Genomic DNA, 25553 nt, shown 5'->3' with positions numbered 1-25553 from the left:
TCTGTCCGAATCATGTTAGCAATTGCCGCATTTTATGATTATGAAATTTGGCAGATGGATGTCAAAACTGCATTCCTGAATGGATTTCTGGAAAAAGAGTTGTATATGATGCAACCAGAAGGTTTTGTCGATCCAAAGGGAGCTAACAAAGTGTGCAAGCTCCAGCGATCCATTTATGGACTGGTGCAAGCCTCTCGGAGTTGGAATAAACGCTTTGATAGTGTGATCAAAGCATTTGGTTTTATACAGACTTTCGGAGAAGCCTGTATTTACAAGAAAGTGAGTGGGAGCTCTGTAGCATTTCTGATATTATATGTGGATGACATATTACTGATTGGAAATGATATAGAATTTCTGGATAGCATAAAGGGATACTTGAATAAGAGTTTTTCAATGAAAGACCTTGGTGAAGCTGCTTACATATTAGGCATAAAGATCTATAGAGATAGATCAAAACGCTTAATTGGACTTTCACAGACAACATACCTTGACAAAATTTTGAAGAAGTTCAAAATGGATCAAGCAAAGAAAGGATTCTTGCCTGTGTTACAAGGTGTGAAATTGAGTAAGACTCAATGCCCGACCACTGCAGAAGATAGAGAGAATATGAAAGATGTTCCCTATGCATCAGCGATAGGATCTATCATGTATGCAATGCTGTGTACCAGACCTGATGTGTGCCTTGCTATAAGTCTAGCAGGGAGGTACCAAAGTAATCCAGGAGTGGATCACTGGACAGCGGTCAAGAACATCCTGAAATAGCTGAAAAGGACTAAGGATATGTTTCTCCTATATGGAGGTGACAAAGAGCTCGTCGTAAATGGTTACGTTGATGCAAGCTTTGACACTGATCCAGACGATTCTAAATCGCAAACCGGATACGTGTTTACATTAAACGGTGGAGCTGTCAGTTGGTGCAGTTCTAAACAAAGCGTCGTAGCGGGATCTACATGTGAAGCGGAGTACATAGCTGCTTCGGAAGCAGCGAACGAAGGAGTCTGGATGAAGGAGTTCATATCCGATCTAGGTGTCATACCTAGTGCATCGGGTCCAATGAAAATCTTTTGTGACAATACTGGTGCAATTGCCTTGGCAAAGGAATCCAGATTTCACAAAAGAACCAAGCACATCAAGAGACGCTTCAATTCCATCCGGGATCTAGTCCAGGTGGGAGACATAGAGATTTGCAAGATACATACGGATCTGAATGTTGCAGACCCGTTGACTAAGCCTCTTCCACGAGCAAAACATGATCAGCACCAAGGCTCCATGGGTGTTAGAATCATTACAGTGTAATCTAGATTATTGACTCTAGTGCAAGTGGGAGACTGAAGGAAATATGCCCTAGAGGCAATAATAAAGTTATTATTTATTTCCTTATAATCATGATAAATGTTTATTATTCATGCTAGAATTGTATTAACCGGAAACATAATACATGTGTGAATACATAGACAAACAAAGTGTCACTAGTATGCCTCTACTTGACTAGCTCGTTAATCAAAGATGATTATGTTTCCTAACCATGAACAATGAGTTGTTATTTGATTAATGAGGTCACATCATTAGTTGAATGATCTGATTGACATGACCCATTCCATTAGCTTAGCACCCGATCGTTTAGTATGTTGCTATTGCTTTCTTCATGACTTATACATGTTCCTATAACTATGAGATTATGCAACTTCCGTTTGCCGGAGGAACACTTTGGGTGCTACCAAACGTCACAACGTAACTGGGTGATTATAAAGGAGCATTACAGGTGTCTCCAAAGGTAGATGTTGGGTTGGCGTATTTCGAGATTAGGATTTGTCACTCCGATTGTCGGAGAGGTATCTCTGGGCCCTCTCGGTAATGCACATCACATAAGCCTTGCAAGCATTGCAACTAATGAGTTAGTTGCGAGATGATGTATTACAGAACGAGTAAAGAGACTTGCCGGTAACGAGATTGAACTAGGTATTGGATACCGACGATCGAATCTCGGGCAAGTAACATACCGATGACAAAGGGAACAACGTATGTTGTTATGCGGTCTGACCGATAAAGATCTTCGTAGAATATGTAGGAGCCAATATGGGCATCCAGGTCCCGCTATTGGTTATTGACCGGAGACGTGTCTCGGTCATGTCTACATTGTTCTCGAACCCGTAGGGTCCGCACGCTTAAAGTTTTGGTGACGATTGTATTATGAGTTTATGTGATTTGATGTACCGAAGGTAGTTCAGAGTCCTGGATGAGATCGGGGACATGACGAGGAGTCTCAAAATGGTCAAGACGTAAAGATCGATATATTGGACGACTATATTCGGACATCGGAAAGGTTCCTAGTGATTCGGGTATTTTCGGAGTACCGGGGAGTCTCGAAATGGTCGAGACGTAAAGATTGATATATTGGAAGCCTATGTTTAGATATCGAAAGTGTTCCGGGTGAAATCGGGATTTTACCGGAGTACCGGGAGGTTACCGGAACCCCCCGGGAACCATATGGGCCTAGATGGGCTTTAGTGGAAAGGAGAAAGGGGCAGCCCAAGGTGGCCGTGCGCCTCCCCCTCCCCCTAGTCCTATTAGGACTAGGAGAGGTGGCCGGCCCCCCTTCTCTCTCTTTCCCCCTCGGGGAATCCTAGTCCAACTAGGATTGGGGGGGGAGTCCTACTCCCGGAAGGAGAAGGACTCCTCCTGCGCCCTCCTCCTGGCCGGCGCCCCTCTCCCCCTTGGCTCCTTTATATACTGAGGCAGAGGCACCCCAGAAACACACAAGTTGATCCACGTGATCTATTCCTTAGCCGTGTGCGGTGCCCCCAGCCACCATATTCCTCTATAATACTGTAGCGGAGTTTAGGCGAAGCCCTGCTGCTGTAGTGCATCAAGATCGTCACCACGCCGTCGTGCTGACGGAACTCTTCCCCGACACTTTGCTGGATCGGAGTCCGGGGATCGTCATCGAGCTGAACGTGTGCTCGAACTCGGAGGTGCCGTAGTTTCGGTACTTGATCGGTTGGATCGTGAAGACGTACGACTACTTCCTCTACGTCGTGTCAGCGCTTCCGCAGTCGGTCTGCGTTGGGTACGTAGACAACACTCTCCCCTCTCGTTGCTATGCATCACATGATCTTGCGTGAGCGTAGGAAATTTTTTGAAATTACTACGAAACCCAACACAGACATGACCGAGAAGCCTCTCCGGTCAATAACCAACAGCGGGATCTGGATACCCATGTTGGCTCCCACATGCTCCACGATGATCTCATTGGATGAACCACGATGTCGAGGATTAAATCAATCCGTATACAATTCCCTTTGTCAATCGGCGCGTTACTTGCCCAAGACTCGATCGTCGGTATCCCAATACCTTGTTCAGTCTCGTTACCGGCAAGTCACTTTACTCGTACCGTAATGCATGATCCCGTGATCAACCACTTGATCACATTGAGCTCATTATGATGATGCATTACCGAGTGGGCCCAGAGATACCTCTCCGTCATACGGAGTGACAAATCCCAGTCTCGATTCGTGCCAACCCAACAGACACTTTCGGAGATACCTGTAATGTACCTTTATAGCCACCCAGTTACGTTGTGACGTTTGGCACACCCAAGGCATTCCTACGGTATCCGGGAGTTGCACAATCTCATGGTCTAAGGAAATGATACTTGACATTCAGAAAAGCTATAGCAAACGAACTACATGATCTTTGAGCTAAGCTTAGGATTGGGTCTTGTCCATCACATCATTCTCCTAATGATGTGATCCTGTTATCAATGACATCCAATGTCCATAGTCAGGAAACCATGACTATATTTTGATCAACGAGCTAGTCAACTAGAGGCTCACTAGGGACGTGTTGTGGTCTATGTATTCACACATGTATTACGATTTCCGGATAACACAATTATAGCATGAACAATAGACAATTATCATGAACAAAGAAATATAATAATAACCATTTTATTATTGCTTCTAGGGCATATTTCCAACACATCCAACGTGGTAGCATATGCTGCTTGATCATCTTTAGTTCCTCAATGAACAGAATTTTGTCCTCCTCGGATTGCGGACCATAAACTCCAATGATCGACCAGCTCACTCCATCAGTCCTACTCTTCACTGTTCCTGACACGGAATGCAGTCCGGCCGCCAGCGGCACAACAGCGATCTCATGATCATCGCAACAAGCAATTAGGATCCCTCCTCTGGATCCATTGGCTGGCAGAGATATGAAGTTATCAGCAAAACGCAGCCCCAAAGCTTTAAGCACCAGGCTTCTAGTCATGTCACCAATCTTTGTTTCTTGCAGACAGACAATCTTGCAATTCTGCTCAGCAACAAATAGCTGCACCGTCCGCCTCTTCGCCGGGTTATTTAGACCCCGCACGTTCCAATTCAAGACGGCGAAATCCATAAAGGAACTAAAGCACACTCGACTCTGAATTTAGCAAACATACATTCAGCGTTGGGCAACACATAGCCCGACTCCACAGTACGGACTTGGGAGACAGGAACCTCCCATGTCGCGCTTTCGCGCCTAAGACAGAGAACACTAGCACACGTTAAAATGGATAAAGCAACTGACCCACACGGCGGAGCACCCCAAGCGAATCAGACACAGATCACCTGACCATCCCCGCGAGCTTCTTTGCCTTTGCTCTTCCCGGTAGCATCAATCAGCGATTCAATTGCCGCAATGAAGCCATCCGGCAACGGCTTCTTGTACAACTCCCTGTACTTCTGCAGATCGGCCGCGGACGCAGCCACCTGTGGCGAGCCTTCCTCCCAGATGCTACTTTTCTTGAGCAGAACCATCTTCACTTTGTCCATGGTAGACCAGCCCGCGGTAGGCTTGGCAGCCAGCCTGCCGCTGCTTCTTCTGGAGAGCGGATCCGCCTGGCCATCCTTGCGGCGGCCGCCGCCCGCCGGCGTGGGAAGCAGGGCGGTGGGTGGGGGAGCAGAGCAGGAGATGAGGAAGCTTGTAAGCGGATCAGGCGTCGCCGCATTTTCATCCACAGCCTCATCCGGCCCACCCTCAGACCCTTCAGCGACCGCCATCGAGATGGGCCCCGGTCCGCCATGAGGTATGGATCCCTCGGGCTCCAACTGACGGCCCAGGAGCAGGAGTGTTGGGGAACGTAGCATAAATTCAAAATTTTCCTACGTGTCACCAATATCTATCTATGGAGTCATCTAGCAACGAGGGAGGAGTGGATCTACATACCCTTGTAGATCGCGCGCGGAAGCGTTCAAGAGAACGGGGTTGATGGAGTCGTACTCGTCGTGATCCAAATCACCGATGATCATAGCGCCGAACGGACGGCACCTCCGCGTTCAACACACGTACGGAGCAGCGACGTCTCCTCCTTCTTGATCCAGCAAGGGGGGAGGAGAGGTTGATGGAGATCCAACAGCACGACGGCGTGGTGGTGGAAGTAGCGGGATTCCAACAGGGCTTCACCAAGCGCTGCGGGAGGAGGTAGATGTGTCATGGGAGGGAGAGGGAGGCGCCAGGGCTTAGGTTTGGTTTCCCTCCCTTCCCCCCACTATATATAGGGCCAAGGGAGAGGAGGAGGGCGCAGCCTTGCCCCTTCCTCCAAGGAAGGGTGCGGCCAAGGGGGGGAGGAGTCCATCCTCCCCAAGGCACCTCGGAGGTGCCTTCCCCTTTTAGGACTCTCCCCTTTTCCTCTTCTCTTGGCGCATGGGCCTCTTGGGGCTGGTGCCCTTGGCCCATATAGGCCAAGGCGCACCCCCTACAGCCCATGTGGCTCCCCGGGGCAGGTGGCCCCACCCGGTGGACCCCCGGGACCCTTCCGGTGGTCCCGGTACAATACCGGTGACCCCAAAACTTGTCCCGATGGCCGAAATAGCACTTCCTATATATAATTCTTTACCTCCGGACCATTCCGGAACTCCTCGTGACGTCCGGGATCTCATCCAAAACTCCGAACAACTTTCGGGTTACCGCATACTAATATCTCTATAACCCTAGCGTCACTGAACCTTAAGTGTGTAGACCCTACGGGTTCGGGAGACATGCAGACATGACCGAGATGACTCTCCGGTCAATAACCAACAGCGGGATCTGGATACCCATGTTGGCTCCCACATGTTCCACGATGATCTCATCGGATGAACCACGATGTCAAGGACTTAATCAATCCCGTATACAATTCCCTTTGTCTAGCGGTACGATACTTGCCCGAGATTCGATCGTCGGTATCTCGATACCTTGTTCAATCTCGTTACCGGCAAGTCTCTTTACTCGTTCCGTAACACATCATCCCGTGATCAACTCCTTGATCACATTGTGCACATTATGATGATGTCCTACCGAGTGGGCCCAGAGATACCTCTCCGTCACACGGAGTGACAAATCCCAGTCTCGATTCGTGCCAACCCAACAGACACTTTCAGAGATACCCGTAGTGTACCTTTATGGCCACCCAGTTACGTTGTGACGTTTGGCACACCCAAAGCACTCCTACGGTATCCGGGAGTTGCACAATCTCATGGTCTAAGGAAATGATACTTGACATTAGAAAAGCTTTAGCATACGAACTACACGATCTTGTGCTATGCTTAGGATTGGGTCTTGTCCATCACATCATTCTCCTAATGATGTGATCCCGTTATCAACGACATCCAATGTCCATGGTCAGGAAACCGTAACCATCTATTGATCAACGAGCTAGTCAACTAGAGGCTTACTAGGGACATGGTGTTGTCTATGTATCCACACATGTATCTGAGTTTCCTATGAATACAATTCTAGCATGGATAATAAACGATTATCATGAACAAGGAAATATAATAATAACTAATTTATTATTGCCTCTAGGGCATATTTCCAACAGTCTCCCACTTGCACTAGAGTCAATAATCCAGTTCACATCGATATGTGATTAACACTCAAGGTCACATCCCCATGTGACTAACACCCAAAGAGTTTACTAGAGTCAATAATCTAGTTCACATTACCATGTGATTAACACTTGATGAGTTCTGGGTTTGATCATGTTATGCTTGTGAGAGATGTTATAGTCAACGGGTCTGAATCTTTCAGATCCGTGTGTACTTCGCAAATTTCTATGTCATCTTGCAGATGCAGCTACTACGCTATATTTGGAGCCATTTCAAATAACTGTTCTACTTGGAGCTATTCTAAATTGTTGCTCCATTATACGTATCCGGTATCTCTAATCAGAGCTATCGGGATAGGTGTTAAGCTTGCATCGGCGTAACCCTTTACGACAAACTCTTTTACCACCTCCATAACCGAGAAACATATCCTTATTCCTCTAAGGATAATTTAGACCGCTATCTGGTGATCTACTCCTAGATTACCTTTGTACCATCTTGCCAGATATGTGGCAAGGCACACATCAGGTGCGGTGCTCAGCATGGCATACCGTATAGAGCCTATGACAAAAGCATAGGGGACGACCTTCGTCCTTCCTCTTTCTTCTGCCGTGGTCGAGCTTTAAGTCTTAACTTCATACCTTACAACTCAGGCAAGAACTCCTTCTTTGACTGATCCATCTTGAACACCTTCAAGATCATGTCAAGGTATGTGCTCATTTGAAAGTACCATTAAGCGTTTTGATCTATCCTTATAGATCTTGATGCTCAATGTTCAAGTAGCTTGATCCAGGCTTTCCATTGAAAAACACTTTCCAAATAACCCTATATGCTTTCCAGAAATTCTACGTCATTTCTGATCCATAATATGTCAACAACATATACTCATCAGAAATTCTATAGTGCTCCCACTCACTTCTTTGGAAATACAAGTTTCTCATAAACTTTGTATAAACCCAAAATCTTTGATCATCTCATCAAAGCATACATTCCAACTCCGAGATGCTTACTCCAGTCCTTAAAAGGATTGCTGGAGCTTTGCATACTTATTAGCATCTTTCAGGATTAACAAAACCTTCCGGTTGTATCACATACAACCTTTCCTCAAGAAAATCGTCGAGGAAACAATGTTTTGACATCCTATCTGCAAGATTTCATAAATAATGCAGTAATTGCTAATATAATTCCAACAGACTCTTAGCATCGCTACGAGTGAGAAAGTCTCACCGTAGTCAACTCCTTGAACTTGTCGGTAACTTCTTAACGACAAGTCGAGCTTTCTTAATGGTGACACTTACCATCATTGTCTGTCTTCCTTTTAAAATCCATATGTACCTAACAGCCTCACGACCATCGAGCTATTCTGTCAAAGTCTACACTTTGTTTCCATACATGGATCCTCTCTCGGATTATATGGCCTCGAGCCATTTTGGAATCCAGGCCCACCATCGCTTCTCCATAGCTCATAGGTTCATTGTTGTCTAGCAACATGACTTCCAAGACAGGATTACGTACCACTCTGAAGTAGTACGCATCCTTGTCATCCCACGAGGTTTGGTAGTGACTTGATCTGAAGTTTCATGATTACTATCATAAGCTTCCACTTCAATTGGTGTAGGTGCCACAGGAACAACTCACTGTGCCCTGTCACACACTAGTTGAAGAGACGGTTCAATAACCTCATCAAGTCTCCACCATCCTCCCACTCAATTCTTTCGAGAGAAACTTTTCCTCGAGAAAGGACCCGATTCTAGAAACAATCCCTTATTGCTTTCAGGTCTGAGACAGGAGGTATACCCAACTGTTTTGGGTGTCCTATGAAGATGCATTTATCCGCTTTGGGTTCGAGCTTATCAGCCTGAAACCTTTTCACATAAGCGTCGCAGCCCCAAACTTTTAAGAAATGACAGCTTAGGTTTCCCTAAACCATAGTTCATACGGTGTCATCTCATCGGAATTACGTGGTGCCCTATTTAAAGTGAATGTGGTTGTCTCTAATGCCTAACCCATAAACTATCGTGGTAATTTGATAAGAGACATCATGGTATGCATCATATCCAATAGGGTGCAGTTATGATGTTCGGACACACCATCACACTATGGTGTTCCAGGTTGTATTAGTTTTGAAACAATTTCCACAATGTCTTAATTCTGTGCCAAACTCGTAATTCAGATATTCATCTCTATGATCATATCATAGATATTTTATCCTCTTGTCATGACGATCTTTCAACTTCACCCTGAAATTACTTGAACCTTTCAATAATTCAGACTCGTGATTCATCAAGTAAATATACTCAACATCTACTCAAATCATCTGTGAAGTAAGAACATAACGATGTCCACTACATGCCTCAGCACTCATTGGACTGCACACATCAAAATGTATTACTTCCAACAAGTTGCTTTCTAGTTCCATTTTACTGAAAAACGAGGCTTTCAGTCATCTTGCCCATGTGGTATGATTTGCATGTCTCAAGTGATTCAAAATCAAGTGAGTCCAAACGGTCCATTTGCATGGAGTTTCTTCATGCATATACACCAATAGACATGGTTCGCATGTCTCAAACCTTTCAAAAACGAGTGAGCCCAAAGATCCATCAACATGGAGCTTCTTCATGCGTTTTATACCGATATGACTTAAGTGGCAGTGCCACAAGTAGGTGGTACTATCATTACTATCTTTTGGCATGAACATGTGTATCACTACGATCGAGATTTCAATGAAACCATTCATTTTAGGTGCAAGACCATTGAAGGTATTATTCAAATAAACAGAGTAACCATTATTCTCTTTAAATGAATAACCGTATTGCGATAGACATAATCCAATCATGTCTATGCTCAACGCAAACACCAAATAACAATTATTTAGGTTTTAATACCAATCTCGATGGTAGAGGGAGCTTGCGATGCTTGATCATATCAACCCTGGAAACACTTCCAACACATATCGTCAGCTCACCTTTAGCTAGTCTCCGTTTATTCCGTAGCCTTTTGTTTCGAGTTACTAACACTTAGCAACCGAACCGGTATCTAATACCCTGGTGCTACTAGGAGTACTAGTAAAGTACACATCAACACAATGTATATCCAATATACTTCTATCGACCTTGCCAGCCTTCTCATCTACCAAGTATCTAGGGTAATTCTGCTCCAGTGGTTGTTCCCCTTATTACAGAAGCACTCAGTCTCGGGTTTGGGTTCAACCTTGGGTTTCTTCACTAGAGCAGCAGCTGATTTGCCGTTTCATGAAGTTTCCCTTCTTGCCCTTGCCCTTCTTGAAACTAGTGGTTTCACCAACCATCAACAATTGATGCTCCTTCTTGATTTCTACTTTCGCGGTGTCAAACATCGCGAGTTGCTCAAGGATCATCATGTCTATCCCTGATATGTTATAGTTCATCACGAAGCTTAATATCTTGGTGACAGTGACTATGGAGAACCATCACTGTCTCATCTAGAAGATTAACTCCCACTCGATTCAAGCGATTGTAGTACTCAGACAATCTGAGCACATGCTCAACGATTGAGCTTTTCTCCCTTAGTTTGCAGGCTAAGAAAATCGTCGGAGGTCTTATACCTCTTGACGTGGGCACGAGCCTGAAATCCCAATTTCATCCCTCGAAACATCTCATATGTTTCGCGACGTTTCAAAACGTCTTTGGTGCCTCAATTCTAAACCATTTAGCATTACGCACTGAACTATCATGTAGTTATCAAAATGTGTATGTCAGATGTTCGCAACATCAACAGACGACATTCGAGGTTCAGCACACTGAGCGGTGCATTAAGGACATAAGCCTTCTATGAAGCAATGAGGACAATCCTCACTTTACGGACCTAGTCCGCATAATTGCTACTATCATCTTTCAACTACATTTTTCTCTAGGAACATATCTAAACAGTAGAACTGAAGCGTGAGCTACGACATAATTTGCGAAGACCTTTTGACTATGTTCAGGATAATTAAGTTCATCTTATGAACTCCCACTCAGATAGACATCCCTCTAGTCATCTAAGTGATTACATGATTCGAGTCAACTAGGCCGTGTCCGATCATCACATGAGACGGACTAGTCAACATTGGTGAACATCTTCATGTTGATCGTATCTTCTATACGACTCATGCTCGACCTTTCGGTCTCTTGTGTTCCGAGGCCATGTCTGTACATGCTAGGCTCGTCAAGTCAACCTAAGTGTTTCGCATGTGTTCCGAGGCCATGTCTGTACATGCTAGGCTCGTTAACACCCGTTGTATTCGAACGTAAGAATCTATCACACCCGATCATCACGTGGTGCTTCGAAACGACGAACTTTCGCAACGCTGCACAGTTAGGGGGAACACCTTCTTGAAATTTTTGTGAGGGATCATCTTATTTACTACCGTCGTTCTAAGCAAATAAGATGTATAAACATGATAAACATCACATGCAATCAAATAGTGACATGATATGGCCAATATCATATTGCTCCTTTTGATCTTCATCTTCGGGGCTCCATGATCATCATCGTCACCGGCATGACACCATGATCTCCATCATCATGATCTCCATCATCGTGTCTCTATGTAGTTGCCTCGCCAACTATTACTTCTACTACTACAGCTAACGGTTAGCAATAAAGTAAAGTAACTACATGACGTTTATGTTGACACGCAGGTCATAAATAAATTAAGACAACTCCTATGGCTCCTGCCGGTTGTCATACTCATTGACATGCAAGTCGTGATTCCTATTACAAGAACATGATCAATCTCATACATCACATATATCATTCATCACATCCTTTTGGCCATATCACATCACATAGCATACCCTGCAAAAACAAGTTAGACGTCCTCTAATTGTTGTTTGCATGTTTTACGTGGCTGCTATGGGTTTCTAGCAAGAACGTTTCTTACCTACGCAAAGACCACAACGTGATATGCCAATTGCTATTTACCCTTCATAAGGACCCTTTTCATCGAATCCGATCCGACTAAAGTGGGAGAGACAGACACCCGCTAGCCACCCTATGCAACTAGTGCATGTCAGTCGGTGGAACCAGTCTCACGTAAGAGTACGTGTAAGGTCGGTCCGGGACGCTTCATCCCACGATACCGCCGAATCAAGATAAGACTAGTAACGGTTAGCATATTGAACAAAATCAACGCCCACAACTACTTTGTGTTCTACTCGTGCATAGAAACTACGCATAGACCTAGCTCATGATGCCACTGTTAGGGAACGTAGCATAAATTCAAAATTTTCCTACGTGTCACCAATATCTATCTATGGAGTCATCTAGCAACGAGGGAGGAGTGGATCTACATACCCTTGTAGATCGCGCGCGGAAGCGTTCAAGAGAACGGGGTTGATGGAGTCGTACTCGTCGTGATCCAAATCACCGATGATCATAGCGCCGAACGGACGGCACCTCCGCGTTCAACACACGTACGGAGCAGCGACGTCTCCTCCTTCTTGATCCAGCAAGGGGGGAGGAGAGGTTGATGGAGATCCAACAGCACGACGGCGTGGTGGTGGAAGTAGCGGGATTCCAACAGGGCTTCACCAAGCGCTGCGGGAGGAGGTAGATGTGTCATGGGAGGGAGAGGGAGGCGCCAGGGCTTAGGTTTGGTTGCCCTCCCTTCCCCCCACTATATATAGGGCCAAGGGAGAGGAGGAGGGCGCAGCCTTGCCCCTTCCTCCAAGGAAGGGTGCGGCCAAGGGGGGGAGGAGTCCATCCTCCCCAAGGCACCTCGGAGGTGCCTTCCCCTTTTAGGACTCTCCCCTTTTCCTCTTCTCTTGGCGCATGGGCCTCTTGGGGCTGGTGCCCTTGGCCCATATAGGCCAAGGCGCACCCCCTACAGCCCATGTGGCTCCCCGGGGCAGGTGGCCCCACCCGGTGGACCCCCGGGACCCTTCCGGTGGTCCCGGTACAATACCGGTGACCCCGAAACTTGTCCCGATGGCCGAAATAGCACTTCCTATATATAATTCTTTACCTCCGGACCATTCCGGAACTCCTCATGACGTCCGGGATCTCATCCGGAACTCCGAACAACTTTCGGGTTACCGCATACTAATATCTCTATAACCCTAGCGTCACTGAACCTTAAGTGTGTAGACCCTACGGGTTCGGGAGACATGCAGACATGACCGAGATGACTCTCCGGTCAATAACCAACAGCGGGATCTGGATACCCATGTTGGCTCCCACATGTTCCACGATGATCTCATCGGATGAACCACGATGTCAAGGACTTAATCAATCCCGTATACAATTCCCTTTGTCTAGCGGTACGATACTTGCCCGAGATTCGATCGTCGGTATCTCGATACCTTGTTCAATCTCGTTACCGGCAAGTCTCTTTACTCGTTCCGTAACACATCATCCCGTGATCAACTCCTTGATCACATTGTGCACATTATGATGATGTCCTACCGAGTGGGCCCAGAGATACCTCTCCGTCACACGGAGTGACAAATCCCAGTCTCGATTCGTGCCAACCCAACAGACACTTTCGGAGATACCCGTAGTGTACCTTTATGGCCACCCAGTTACGTTGTGACGTTTGGCACACCCAAAGCACTCCTACGGTATCCGGGAGTTGCACAATCTCATGGTCTAAGGAAATGATACTTGACATTAGAAAAGCTTTAGCATACGAACTACACGATCTTGTGCTATGCTTAGGATTGGGTCTTGTCCATCACATCATTCTCCTAATGATGTGATCCCGTTATCAACGACATCCAATGTCCATGGTCAGGAAACCGTAACCATCTATTGATCAACGAGCTAGTCAACTAGAGGCTTACTAGGGACATGGTGTTGTCTATGTATCCACACATGTATCTGAGTTTCCTATCAATACAATTCTAGCATGGATAATAAACGATTATCATGAACAAGTAAATATAATAATAACTAATTTATTATTGCCTCTAGGGCATATTTCCAACAAGGAGGCCCCCAGACGGCGCCTCTCGAGGCGAGAGCGGCCCAAAAAGGCCCGCTCGCTCCACGTTGACGCCCCCGTCTCCAGCCGCCGCCTCAATCATCAAGCGGTCATCCATCTCCTCCTCTCCATCTGGCTCCACCGGGATGGGCGCCTCTGCGCCACACGCCGCTTTTGCATGGGAACAACCATGCACGTCGCCCACCGCGTCGCCTGGAGTCGTCCCCCCTTCCTCTTCAGGTCTTCCTCCCTCTTTTCCTCCCACCAGCATGGCAGAGGGCTGCGCCGGCTGATCCTCGCCCGGCACCCGCAGACTTTCACGAGAGGGGGCAAGCAGCTCTTCCTCCTCAGACCGCTGACCACCCTCGCCCATGCCATCTTGAGCTGTGGTCACGCCCGACGCCGCATGTGGCCCCTGCCGCAGTGCATCAGAGATGGCCAGGGTGCCATCAACGCAGGCGAACGGGTCCACAACCGCCGGAGCACCATCGATCTCCCCCAGGTCAATCAGCGGCGGCACGACCATACCCTCCTCCGGCCATCCGTTGCGTCTCCGGCCGCCGCCTCCAACTCCGCCGCCCGATCCAGTCCCCCCTTGGTGCGATCTGCGACCTTCTTCAGCCTGATGCATCCCTACACTCGCCTGCCTGAACCCACTGCCGCTGCCATAGGTTCGCCGCCCTCCTCCTCCACCGCCGCCATCGGCATCAGGGAAGCGCAGCCTGGAATGAACGGAGGCACGCGGTGGCGGTGGTGGGAAGTCCCCATCTTCAAAGTTGAGGAACCATGTGTAGCCCCACCTAGCGGGCCAGTCCGGCACCATTCCGTCCTCCGACGGCATCCCGCTGATCCCACTGTCGCAGCTCCTCCCACTATCCGGGCTCGGCGGGCAGGTGAAGTCGATGACATGATCGAGGTGGATGGGCACAGGGTGCCCGAGCATGGCCACCTGACCCCAACGCCGCGGCACCTCCTGAGTGATGTTGAGCTCAGGGAAGTGCATCCCGGGCGAGCCATCCTCCATCGGTTCTTCCAGCTGAAGCACACCGCGAGCCTTGAGCTTCTCCACAGCATCCGTCCACACCCACAGCCGGAAACATCCCGTCTCCTCCTCACTCCGCACCTCGTGGTCGACGCCGTCGATGAGCATGGAGGGGTCGAACAACGAAGCCACGGACTCGACGTCCCAAGCATGCTCCGGCACTCCCTCCAGGCAAACCCGCACCTTGTATAACATCTTGGCCGGCGACGCGCGCCGAAAACGCGACCAAGGCGCCACCAGCAGCGAGATCCGTCCTAGCACGAGCGGACCCCGGCCAGCCAGACTGCCGCATCATCGAAGATGAGCAACATCTCCCCCAGAGCCCGGAGGGACACCTTCACCGCCTCCTCCTCGATCCGGAACTTCATGTCCACCGCCCTCTTGACGTCGACGATCTCGAGTTGCCTTGCCGATCCCACGACCACCGCCACCACCGCACACCTAGTTAGTCTCCGCTCCGCCTCGGCCTGCCCCGCTGACCTCTTTGCCGTGGCGATGACGAGCCCACGCCGCACCGCCGCATCAGCCGCTGGCGCCTCCATTGGCGCCCGGACCGCAGAGCTCGATGGGGGGCCTGGTGGAGGCGGCGGAAGAACGACCACCGGTTCAGCACGATCCTTGCTTCTCTCCGGTCTTGCCGGTTGCTCGCCGCCACACCACCTCGCCCTATGCCCCACCGCGCCGCAGAGAAGGCAGCGAGCACGATTGGAGCAGCCAGCGACCCGGTGACCAGGCTCGAGACACCTAAAGCACTTCCCCCTCGCCTTGGAAAATAGCAGCTCTTTGAGGTGAGAGAACTGAGGCTTGGGACGCGGCGGAGGCCGCTGGTAAAAAGGGGGGCGCCTCCCCCTTCCCACCATCTTCCACCCACCGCCATCAATGCGCTCTTGGCTGTCGGTGGCCCTTAAAGTCGACCGCGCAGGCACGACAGCAGCGGATTGAAGCTGGCCACCAATCTCCCCCACTGCCCGCTGCACGCGCATTGAAGGCTCCCCAGATCCCGCCGGAAGTGTATGCACGTCTGCATTGCCCGCCGGGGCGAGCAGGGCCTCCAAGTAGGAGACCGCTGATGGGGAGGCTGGTCGCGGCTCTTGGCCCACCGCGGGAGACATCGGAGAAGGCAGCAGAGGAGAGAAGAGAGCGCCGGGCGGCGCCGCCGAGCGGGCGACGCGGCGCGGGAGGAGAGGGGAGGAGGAAGATACAGAGGAGTGTGTGAAATGCAATGTTGATAATATGCAATTGTGTAATGATATGTAATGTATGTGTGTATGCCATGATATGCAATGTTGATACTATCATGTCCATGTGTGTACGTGGCGCTATAGTTGGGGCTGCACTGCAGCACTACTAGCATACAATCACAACTATCAAAGCCACAACCATTCACCCTCAAAAAAAAAAGCCACAACCATTCATAACTGACGGGCCAAATCGGAGCGGCGGTCAGTCATGAGGTTCCCCTCGCCACTGTATTTTCTGATTGGTCGGATAACCGGTCACTGATAACATAGTCATCACTGATCGGAAATCGCCGACGGATCACATGGTGGTTTTTGACCTGTGAGTGTTGACTGTTGACTGACCCTGTAGTAGTGTGCTTCAAGTTCCATTGAAAGAAAAAACTTCAAGTTTCTTTTCGCACATAAATATACTTGGCGTAATTAGGAGTGCTAGGATGTGCTTAAGAAAAGGAATGATAGGACCACAAAACCAGGTGTTGCTTGATCATGTCTTTCTCCTCACAGGGACGCATGAGCATGCACCATAATTTTTTGTCAGTTTTGTTGGAAATATGAGCAAATTACTACAAGATTTAATCCGAATAAACAGAAGATAAATCATAACTACAGCAACAGAGATTAAACTAATCATGTGAATTAGCATAGCAGATGAACAGATCACATCTAGGGCACATACTAGAAACATGAATTCTACCACAATCTCGAACAGGAAGGATAGAATCACATACGGTGCAGCGGGAGCAACACCGCCGGCGTTGACATTGTCACCCATGTCGTCGAGGACGAGGTTGCCGAGGTCGGGGAAGAAGTCGTCGTTCGCGAAGTCGTCGCTGCCAGCAGTCGCGCGAGTGCGCTCCCCAAAAACCTGATCGCCCTCTCCCGTATAGGATCACGAGAGGCGGGGTTCCGGAGGCCTGCTGTCCCTCCTCCCGGTGCACGCCGAAAGGAGGGATGGAGAAGACTTGCTTGGCAGCGCAATGATCTGGAACGGTGGTGAGAAACCATACGAAGCGGCGGCAGCTAGGGTAGACGTCTGCCTAACTATATAGTGCGGGCCGGGTAGGTCGTGGGAATAAACCCCACGTCCAAGTCGTCACGATCCAAAAGAATCGAAAACGGTTCAGTAATTAACGTGTCCGTTAATTATTAATTAATGACTCATTAATTTTCCCGAGCAGCAAAAATATAGACAACGTGCATAGCTCTGTCCTCGGCTCGGCTCAATCCCGCAACCCGCGGCGCGGCGAGCGAGGAGGAGCGCACGTGTAGGTCTTCTCTTCTCATGCTCATACAAGTGGTAGAAGAGCTCAACTTATAAAAAGGTACAACTCTCTCTCAACTTCCGGGGTGGGACTAAATTTTAGCTTCACTCACTCCACTCACATGTGTGCATGAATGGGCCAAGAGAATTTCAGAATTTTAATTGGGCTTTGGGCCAAAAAACTACTAGCAAAATTCCAACAAATTCAATTCATAAACACTTACAAAACCAAGCATCAACATCAACCCGATGTCCAAAATCAACCAGTAGACCTATCGTGCTCCGTTACTCCACTTTTCTCTTCCTTCAGTCAATAGTAAAGCTTTGATGCGCAGTGTAGAGTAATTAACGCCAGACTGTAAAGCACGCTAGTAAACTGACACGATAAGCAAGCTACCGCTTTAGCTTATCCTCTTCTGCTGCTCTACATATACTCCTCTACAGTGCCATGCGCCCATCAGTGCACAACAAATTACTGTACTTAGTTGAAATCGCCATGGTTGAGGTGACGTCGTGGGTGGAGGACGTGGAGAAGACGCTGCTGGAAGAGCACGAGCCGTCGTCGGAGGTGGAGCAATGGCGGAAGCACTCCATCTACCGTGTCCCGGCGCGCATCAAGAGGCTCAACGGCGACGCCTACAAGCCGCAGACGGTGTCCCTGGGCCCCTTCCACCACGGAGACCCCGACCTGCTGCCCATGGAGCAGCACAAACGCAGGGCGCTGCTGCGCCTCCTCCGGCGGGCCGGCAGGCCGCTACGGGACCTCGTCGCCGCCGTGGGGGAGGTGGAGGAGCAGCTGCGGGCGGCGTACGTCGGCCTCGGCGACGAGTGGCGCGACGGTGGCGGGGAGCGGTTCGTGGAGATGATGATCGTGGACGGCTGCTTCTTGCTGGAGGTGATGAGGACGGCGGCGGCCGCCGGGCGGAGGTATGCCGTTCACCCAGACTACGCGCCCAACGACCCGGTGTTCAGCCGGCACGGCTTGCTGTACATTGCGCCGTATGTCCAGCGCGACATGCTCATGGTCGAGAACCAGCTGCCCCTCCTCGTGCTCCACAGGATCGCCGCTGCAGCTGAGGGTGGAAAAACATCGGTAAGTACAGAGCCCAATATAATGGATTGATATCTCACATTTTTTAACTGATAGCAAAGTGCCTCCATGGGAGCATACGAGCTACGTGATCTTGAGCCTTTGTGCTAACCATTATGTGCCTCTTGGGTGGCTAGACCTATGCTACGATCAACAGGATGGTGCTCAACTTCCTTGGCGTGGCAGATGCTGACAGGCACCCAGCGGCAGTGCCACACCTGGGGCTCCACCCACTAGACATCTACCGCCGGAGCCTACTACTCCACACCACCGGCAGGACAGAGCGCAACATACAGGTCGAAGAGCCGGCGGCGAAGCCCGCGGACGTGCGCTCCGCGCGGAAGCTCCACGAAGCCGGCATCCGGTTCCGGCACAGCGGGCGGGCGGACTGCCTCTGCGACGTCCGGTTCCGGGGCGGCACCCTCACCATGCCGCAGCTCTTCGTGGACGACTCCACCGAGTACAAGCTCCTGAACCTGATGGCGTTCGAGGCCCTGCACGTCGGCGCCGGCAACGACGTGACCGCCTACGTCTTCTTCATGCGGAGCGTCGTCGGCTGCGTGGACGACGTGCGGCTGCTGCGGCGCAAGGGGATCGTCCGGAGCGAGTGGGTGGACGGCGACGAGACGGTGGTGCGGCTGCTCAACGACATGACCAGGGACGTGGTCTGCGACGAGGCGTCGCCGCTCTGCGCCCTGCACGGCGAGGTGGAGGCCTACTGCCGGAGCAACCTGCGCGTGTTCCTGCACGTGTCGTGGTACTACCTCAAGCGCACCTACTTCGGGAACCCGTGGACGTTCCTCTCCCTCGCCGCCGGCATCCTGCTCCTCGTCACCGACATCATCCAGACTGTGTATTCCGTTCTTTCTTACGAAGTGCAGGGAAAGAGACAGTATTACAGCCATCACTAGCGGGGCTGAGCGTACCTGAGCTCCCAGCTGTTAGCGTTACACTTTGGCTTATAGGTGTAGATGCACCCATTGTCTAAATACAAATTTTAAAAGTTAAAAAAGTGAGGAAAAAAAATCCTGCGCATACATCCGGACATTATATATTTGTGCACCAAATGTTAGCGTTAAACTAGCTAAAATACCTGTGCATTGCCACGAAATACAAGTGAAGTACGAGACACCAGGTTATTGTATATCTTGTCAGAACTTAGATGCGTTGATCACAACTTATATATCGAATGATTCAGCAAAATTCTAGAGCTTGCAGAGAGCTTACAAACAAGGCAAATTTTAACCACAGTAGCTAAATGTCAATCGACTGACTTTAGCTTTTGTGGCCAGTCGATTTTGAACAAAGGAAGGAGAAGGAAGGGCCTCGCCGGAGAGAAGGAAGGAGAAATAAGGGGCTCACTGGAGGGCTACCCCATTATCTATCTTAGGGTTTAGGCTGGGGGCGGTGGTGGACGGCGGTGGTGGGGCTTCGTCGGAGAAAAAAACTGTACGCCGGCGGGGCTAGAGGGATGGCCGGGGGCGGCGGCAAGACCGACGGTGGGGGACGGATCAGAGGAGGGCCGTCGCGGGAGCGCCGGCGGCTGCAGGAGGCGGTGGCCGGCAGTTCGGCCGGTGGCATGTTTGCCGGGTGGAAGAAGAAGAAGTCTAGAGGGTAAATCCCCTTTCTTCCCGCCACTTCCGATCACGTCAACCCCTGCTCATCTGACGGTGCCGCCTTCGGTTCGCTGCTCCCAATCTCCAATGCCTCCTACGGCGCAGACTCCCTCGAACCCGATTGTGACTGCGGCGATGGACGATGGCCTCGGGAGGCAGCAATGCCTTCCCTAGCCTAACAAATTTGCTGATGGTATTTCCATATTCCTCTATTTCATCTTCTCTGAACTAGTTATAATATTGCCATGTTTTAAATATGTCTATCTTTTCAGGGTCCTAGTGAAATTGATGATATGTCATCTTAAGATCTTCTTTAGGGCTCTATTTTAGTACCTTCAGCTGGAGCAGAGGATAGTTTGTTCTTTGGGGATAAAGTCGGTGATAAGTAGTGTGGTAATCGATGGGCTTTTGGTTATTTGGAGAAAAAGAACATTTCAAAAGATAGATTTGTTATTGTTGCTACATGCCATGCTATTTTGTTCTTTTGGGATGATAGTGTTGAGCACTTGGTGGAAAAAAGCTGTGCTAACTTGTGCTAATTGATGGCATTTGGTGGATATTCAGCGATCATGTTCATTTGTACAAATACATTTGCTGCATGAGGCTGTCCAAAGTAGTGAAGTAAAAATGTTTGTTCAATTATTATGCTTTTATATGTTCCTGAACTGTAGGGTAGTGCTAAAATGTAGTGAACTGAATTCATGTCCGTATATGTGCCCGTACTGAACTGAATCCTCTTTGTTCCTGTTCCTGTTTCTGAACTGAATCACACCCGAACTGGGGCCTTATTTGAGCCAAAGCATGGGTTGGCAAGTTGTGCGTTGAGGGAGCTGTGAGATGCAGCAGCCGTGGCATTTGAAATGGATGGCATCGCTTCTGCAAGCTGCTTGGGCGTGGGGAGGCGGCAGGGCGAGCAAGAGGATCGCTATCCGGTCGTGCCATGAGTGTGCCGAGCAAAAGGCACCGGAGCGGACGACGTCTGGGACCTCCATGGCGACGAGCAAGAGGTCCTCCGGCAGCACGAACCAGTCATGCATGTTGGTCTCGGCCTTGGTCGTCACAACTTCCTGCATGCATCGGTAGGGCTAGTACGCTATTTTCGCAAACCATCAAAGTTCGATTTGCCATTTGACAATTCTCGGCAACTTGCTCTGCTCTGATTGGTATTTTTTTCAATTTACGCCCACTCAGGGCCCGCTTGGATTAGAAACACCGGGGACGAGGAGCACCCCCATTCCAAGCAGGGGACAAGTAAACTTCCACCGTGTACGTACAACCCAGTAAAAGGACAAAACCCAGGTATAACTAACTTTCATGATCCATTATAACTTCATACGATGATCCATTATAACTTCATATCATGATATCTACTTACTCCTTTTTTTTTTAGATGATGATATCTACTCCTAATTTAAAGCAAAGCAGAGACCGGCACCACAACGATCTGTCTTCAGCTCAGTAGCCGTTTCCATGACTCTAAGTCTCAAGACTGAAATGCATTAGACCACTAGTAAAACTGCTAGTAGCAGACTTGAATAGAAACATCTGCACGCAATAGTGCAAGAAATACGCGGGCAAACGAGTCCGCAATGACAGTGATATTGCAACAAAATCGATTCATGGACTATATGCAACAGCATAAGGCAAGTCAACATACAAATACAGAGGTGGCTGCATACAAAGCCAACGGTTTACTGAGCCACAGCACCGGGTGTATACACACTGCACGTTAGGGGTAAAATCAGAGTGGATACGTACACTCCTTAACATTTAGAAAAAAGGAGTGGATACATATGCCGAAAGTAAGTAAGCGTGCTGGAACTATAACTAGTGCTAGAGAGGTAGCAACGCACATTGGGGAATGAAACAAGAGCGTGCTCAGTTTGCGCCACCCAATCTTAACGCCCATGCTGTGCAAAATCACATCTTCTAGGTTCAAATAGGCACTCAATTGCTTTATAATGCAGTAATTTAACATCACCTACTATGGAATGCAACACCTTCATTTCTAAAGGAAAATTTTCAACACTTGTCCCTAGCTTTACATTGAATCCAGTCTGAGAATCACTAACATGGTTTATATATTCGATGCATCTTCGCATACAAAAACAACCATTTTATCACATTGTCATGCAAGCAGAGCAGATTGGCCAGATCTTTATGTTCTCATTTTGGAATTTTCACTATGACTTAATTTAAACAATTAAAAAATCCAACTTTCAGACTGAGTATATATAATAATATGAGTCAGCAAGTGGGGGTGCTTTAAAAACCTAGGGACACATGAATACACAATGTGTTGCAGCTTATGCTATTTCCATCAGATAGTACTGAAAGAGAATAACTTTTTCATCAAAATACTATACATACATAAGAAATATATGAACAGCACAATGAAAATTGGGACTATAATAAAAGCCAGCAAGGATCACACTCAATTATCAATCAGAAAATGCAGTCATGAAGATTGATTTGTGAACTAGTATAAGGAACAAGTAACTTGAGGCAATTAACACAGAATACAGAGTTAGCTGCATAACAAAACCAATGGGTTTCCAATCCATAACAATCAAGCTGCACTGACCATAATAATGCACAATCTAGTAGACTAAGTGCTAAACGATCACAATAATGCCCAAGTTGCTTCATATTGAGTTACAGAAGCTCACAAAGATGAAAATCTAGCCTCATGCAGCAGCTAATTAGTGCATTCTAACACTTTTTAACTACTACTCCCTCCGCCCCGAATTAACTAGTGCAGAAATGAATCTCTGCGACAAGTAATTCAGGACAGAGGGAGTATAAATCATGCTTCAAGTGAAAACAGAAATCGATTATGAATCTGTGAAGATGGGCATTGGTTCACTACCAAAATTTGGCTAGCCAATGTGTATTGGCAAAGCCCAGACTTGGCAAAAGCTGGCAACTTTATGTGAGGTTGGCAAGAAAATTTGGTAAACAAGAAATTACTAGCCAATAATTGGTCGATGCCAAATATTAGCATGCCAATTTTTGGCATCAATCCAAGAATGCTCAATATCTCCATAGAAGAAAGCAGAAAGAAGAATCAGAACCAATTTCAAATCATCCAACATGTCCCTGGAATGCATTGCTTATTCAATCCATCTACTAGCAAGTAGCAAACTCAACTGCTACTACTATCAGAAACCGAGTAGCTACGAATCAACCTGTAATCCTTCTTTTGATCATTTTTAACTGCCCTTGCATCGTTGTACACTGCTTTGTATATCTGTTTAATTAGAACTAAATTACAAAACTCTCCTACTGTTTCAGTTGAAAAAAAAAGTTGCAACCTACAAACAGAACATCTTCAAGTGCAGAGCATTGCAAGAAATACATGGACAAACAGAATATGATTGAAATTTACAACAATAACCATTACCAACAGTATACACTCCAACTGAATCTCCTCACTAACCCACAAGCAGGATCATAAAATATATTGATTTGTGAACTATATGCAACGAGTAACATAACTACATAAGACAAGTTAACATACAATACAGAGTTGGCAACATACCAAGCCAGCAGTCTTTCGAGCCATAACATACCAAGCCAGCAGTTTTGCGAGCCATAACAAACAATCTTCCGCATGCAATGTATACTAGGCTTGGTCGACATTTCAGTGACAAACAATTTCACAAAATGCAGAGCAATTGACCTCATTTGGACACAAGCAGCATGTCAGGTTTGCGTTGCTTGCTCGGCGTGTTTGGCTTGGAACTTGGTCTGGAGCTCGATGCGGTGCTTCCAGCTGTGCCAGAGGCTACCATTATTCCAGAGGCCGCTACAGCTGCTGCCTTGGCAGCCTTGCGGGCGCTTTTGTCAAGCTCAATCAAGCTCCGGGCTGCCAGAATTGCCTGTGGCACAAGGTCATGACATGCACGGGCATAGACAACCCGCACAGCTTCTGCGGCGGCATCCCGCACCTCCATTGGGTTCAGTGGCGCGAGCAAGCAGTGCCCAAGAACCCTCATCACTGGCTGCAGAAACTCCCACGGTAGCTGCACCCTTGCCTCCCTTACCTCCTCCTCCTTACCACAATTCCGTCCACTGCTGTCTCCATTGACACTCAGCTTTGCCAATTCTTCCTCCAGGGCTTTCCCATTCCCATTCTCAGCATCGGTGGACAATGGCGACATGGAGCCCAGAGAATCCCCTTCCTCCACCTCCAACTCTTCATCAAGCTCAAAACGGCATCTGCAGTACTGCCCCGCCCAGGCAGCCACCGCATTGCAGGCATCCACCTTGGATGCAGGGGGCATCTGGGCGATCTTGGCGTAGTACGCCTCAAAGGCGACCCCTATAATCCCCGCGCGCTTGGTCGACTTCACTGCAGCCTGTGGCTCCAGCGGCGGCGACAGCACGCCCACCACCACATTTGCGGGAGGAGGGGGGATCGGCGGCGGGTGCGGCCGGCGAGGCGATCTCGAGCTGGGGCTGGACTGCGGAGTGTGGTACAGGGAGGGGACGGAGAGGTCGGGGACATGGACAAGCACGGGCTTTCCCTGGCGGCTCTTGGCCTCGGAAGAGTAGACGGCGAGGAGGACGGCCTCGAAGCCAGATAGCGAGGATGGGAGCGCGGGAGGCAGGCGGAGGAGGTAGAGCGACGAGAGGAGCGGGAGGAAGGCGAGCGCGGCGAGGCGGAGGTCGGGGTCCTGGGAGAGGAGCGTGTCGTAGAGCCAGTGGCAGGCGGGGTCGTCGGCGCCGCCCCCCGCGCGGAGCGCCCCGGAGAGGGCGTCGTAGGCGGCGGCGGAGCGGAGGAGGGCGCGGGCGGGGCGGTCGGAGTCCGCGAGCGCCGACACGCCGGGGGAGACCTCGGGTGGGAGGATGGAGGCGAGCGCGAGGATGCGGGAGCGCGCCTGGGAGACGGACTCCCACCAGGACGGGGTGGCCGGGTCGGCCGCCGACGCGGCGGCGGAGGCCGGGGAGGATCCGGAGGGGGAGGCGACGGCTCCGGCGGAGGCGGCCGGGGAGGTAGGCATGGCTGGCTGGCTTGCCGGCGGCGGAGAAGACGAGATGAGATTTGGAGTCGTCCTCTCTCCCACCCAACCACCCTGTGTTTCAGCTCTGGAATGGGCCTTTTGGTGGTTCCGTGTCTCGGGAGGGGCTATTTTGTAAGTTGAACAAGTTGTTGGCAGTTGTGCAGATGCAGATGGTCAATGGGCAGACAGCTCAAGGGAAGGGAAATGGAGCCGGCGTTCTACGCCGCTACGCGCAGTCCACCGCCAACTTCCCGATTTCAGCGTATATTTTTTATTTAATATTCTTTAAAGTTTCAACCAAATGTTGAAAAAGTAGTGACCTAAGATTTAACGTTTGATTGTGGCCTACGAATATGCATATGCCATGCTCAAAAAATAACATGCATGTGCCGAGCTGGAGAGCACGATAGCTAGGGCTATTTCTTTTGTTGGTATCTCCAACGCCAACTCTCAAACCTCCTGCAACCATACGAACCATGTTATTTAGACCATGAAAGCTATCCAAC

General features: G+C 49.2%; 2 protein-coding genes across 2 annotated transcripts; one reads left to right on the top strand and one right to left on the bottom strand.

Moving 5' to 3' along the window:
- The first annotated feature begins 17639 nt into the window (after window positions 1-17639).
- Window positions 17640-19397, top strand: LOC125554647 (UPF0481 protein At3g47200-like). The gene is made up of 2 exons (XM_048718139.2): window positions 17640-18428; window positions 18563-19397. The coding sequence occupies exons 1-2, from the start codon at window positions 17784-17786 to the stop codon at window positions 19334-19336; spliced, it is 1419 nt and encodes a 472-aa protein (XP_048574096.2). The 5' UTR covers window positions 17640-17783; the 3' UTR covers window positions 19337-19397.
- Window positions 19398-23415: 4018 nt separating this feature from the next.
- Window positions 23416-25172, bottom strand: LOC125550950 (hyccin). Its single transcript, XM_048714085.2, has one exon. The coding sequence runs from the start codon at window positions 25045-25047 to the stop codon at window positions 23725-23727; it is 1323 nt and encodes a 440-aa protein (XP_048570042.1). The 5' UTR covers window positions 25048-25172; the 3' UTR covers window positions 23416-23724.
- Window positions 25173-25553: the final 381 nt, after the last annotated feature.

Source organism: Triticum urartu, chromosome 4A (genome assembly GCF_056163025.1).
Source record: "Triticum urartu cultivar PI428250 chromosome 4A, HENAU_Tu73, whole genome shotgun sequence".
In the NCBI taxonomy this organism is placed as follows: Eukaryota; Viridiplantae; Streptophyta; class Magnoliopsida; order Poales; family Poaceae; genus Triticum; species Triticum urartu.
Note: the sequence above shows the minus strand (reverse complement) of the source record. Positions and strands in the feature narration are given on the sequence as shown.

Coding starts and splice junctions, on each gene's coding strand:
- LOC125554647 (XM_048718139.2), top strand. CDS start 17,784: ATGCGCCCATCAGTGCACAACAAATTACTGTACTTAGTTGAAATCGCC. Junction 18,429..18,562: donor CTGAGGGTGGAAAAACATCG/GTAAGTACAGAG, acceptor TTGGGTGGCTAG/ACCTATGCTACGATCAACAG.
- LOC125550950 (XM_048714085.2), bottom strand. CDS start 25,047: ATGCCTACCTCCCCGGCCGCCTCCGCCGGAGCCGTCGCCTCCCCCTCC.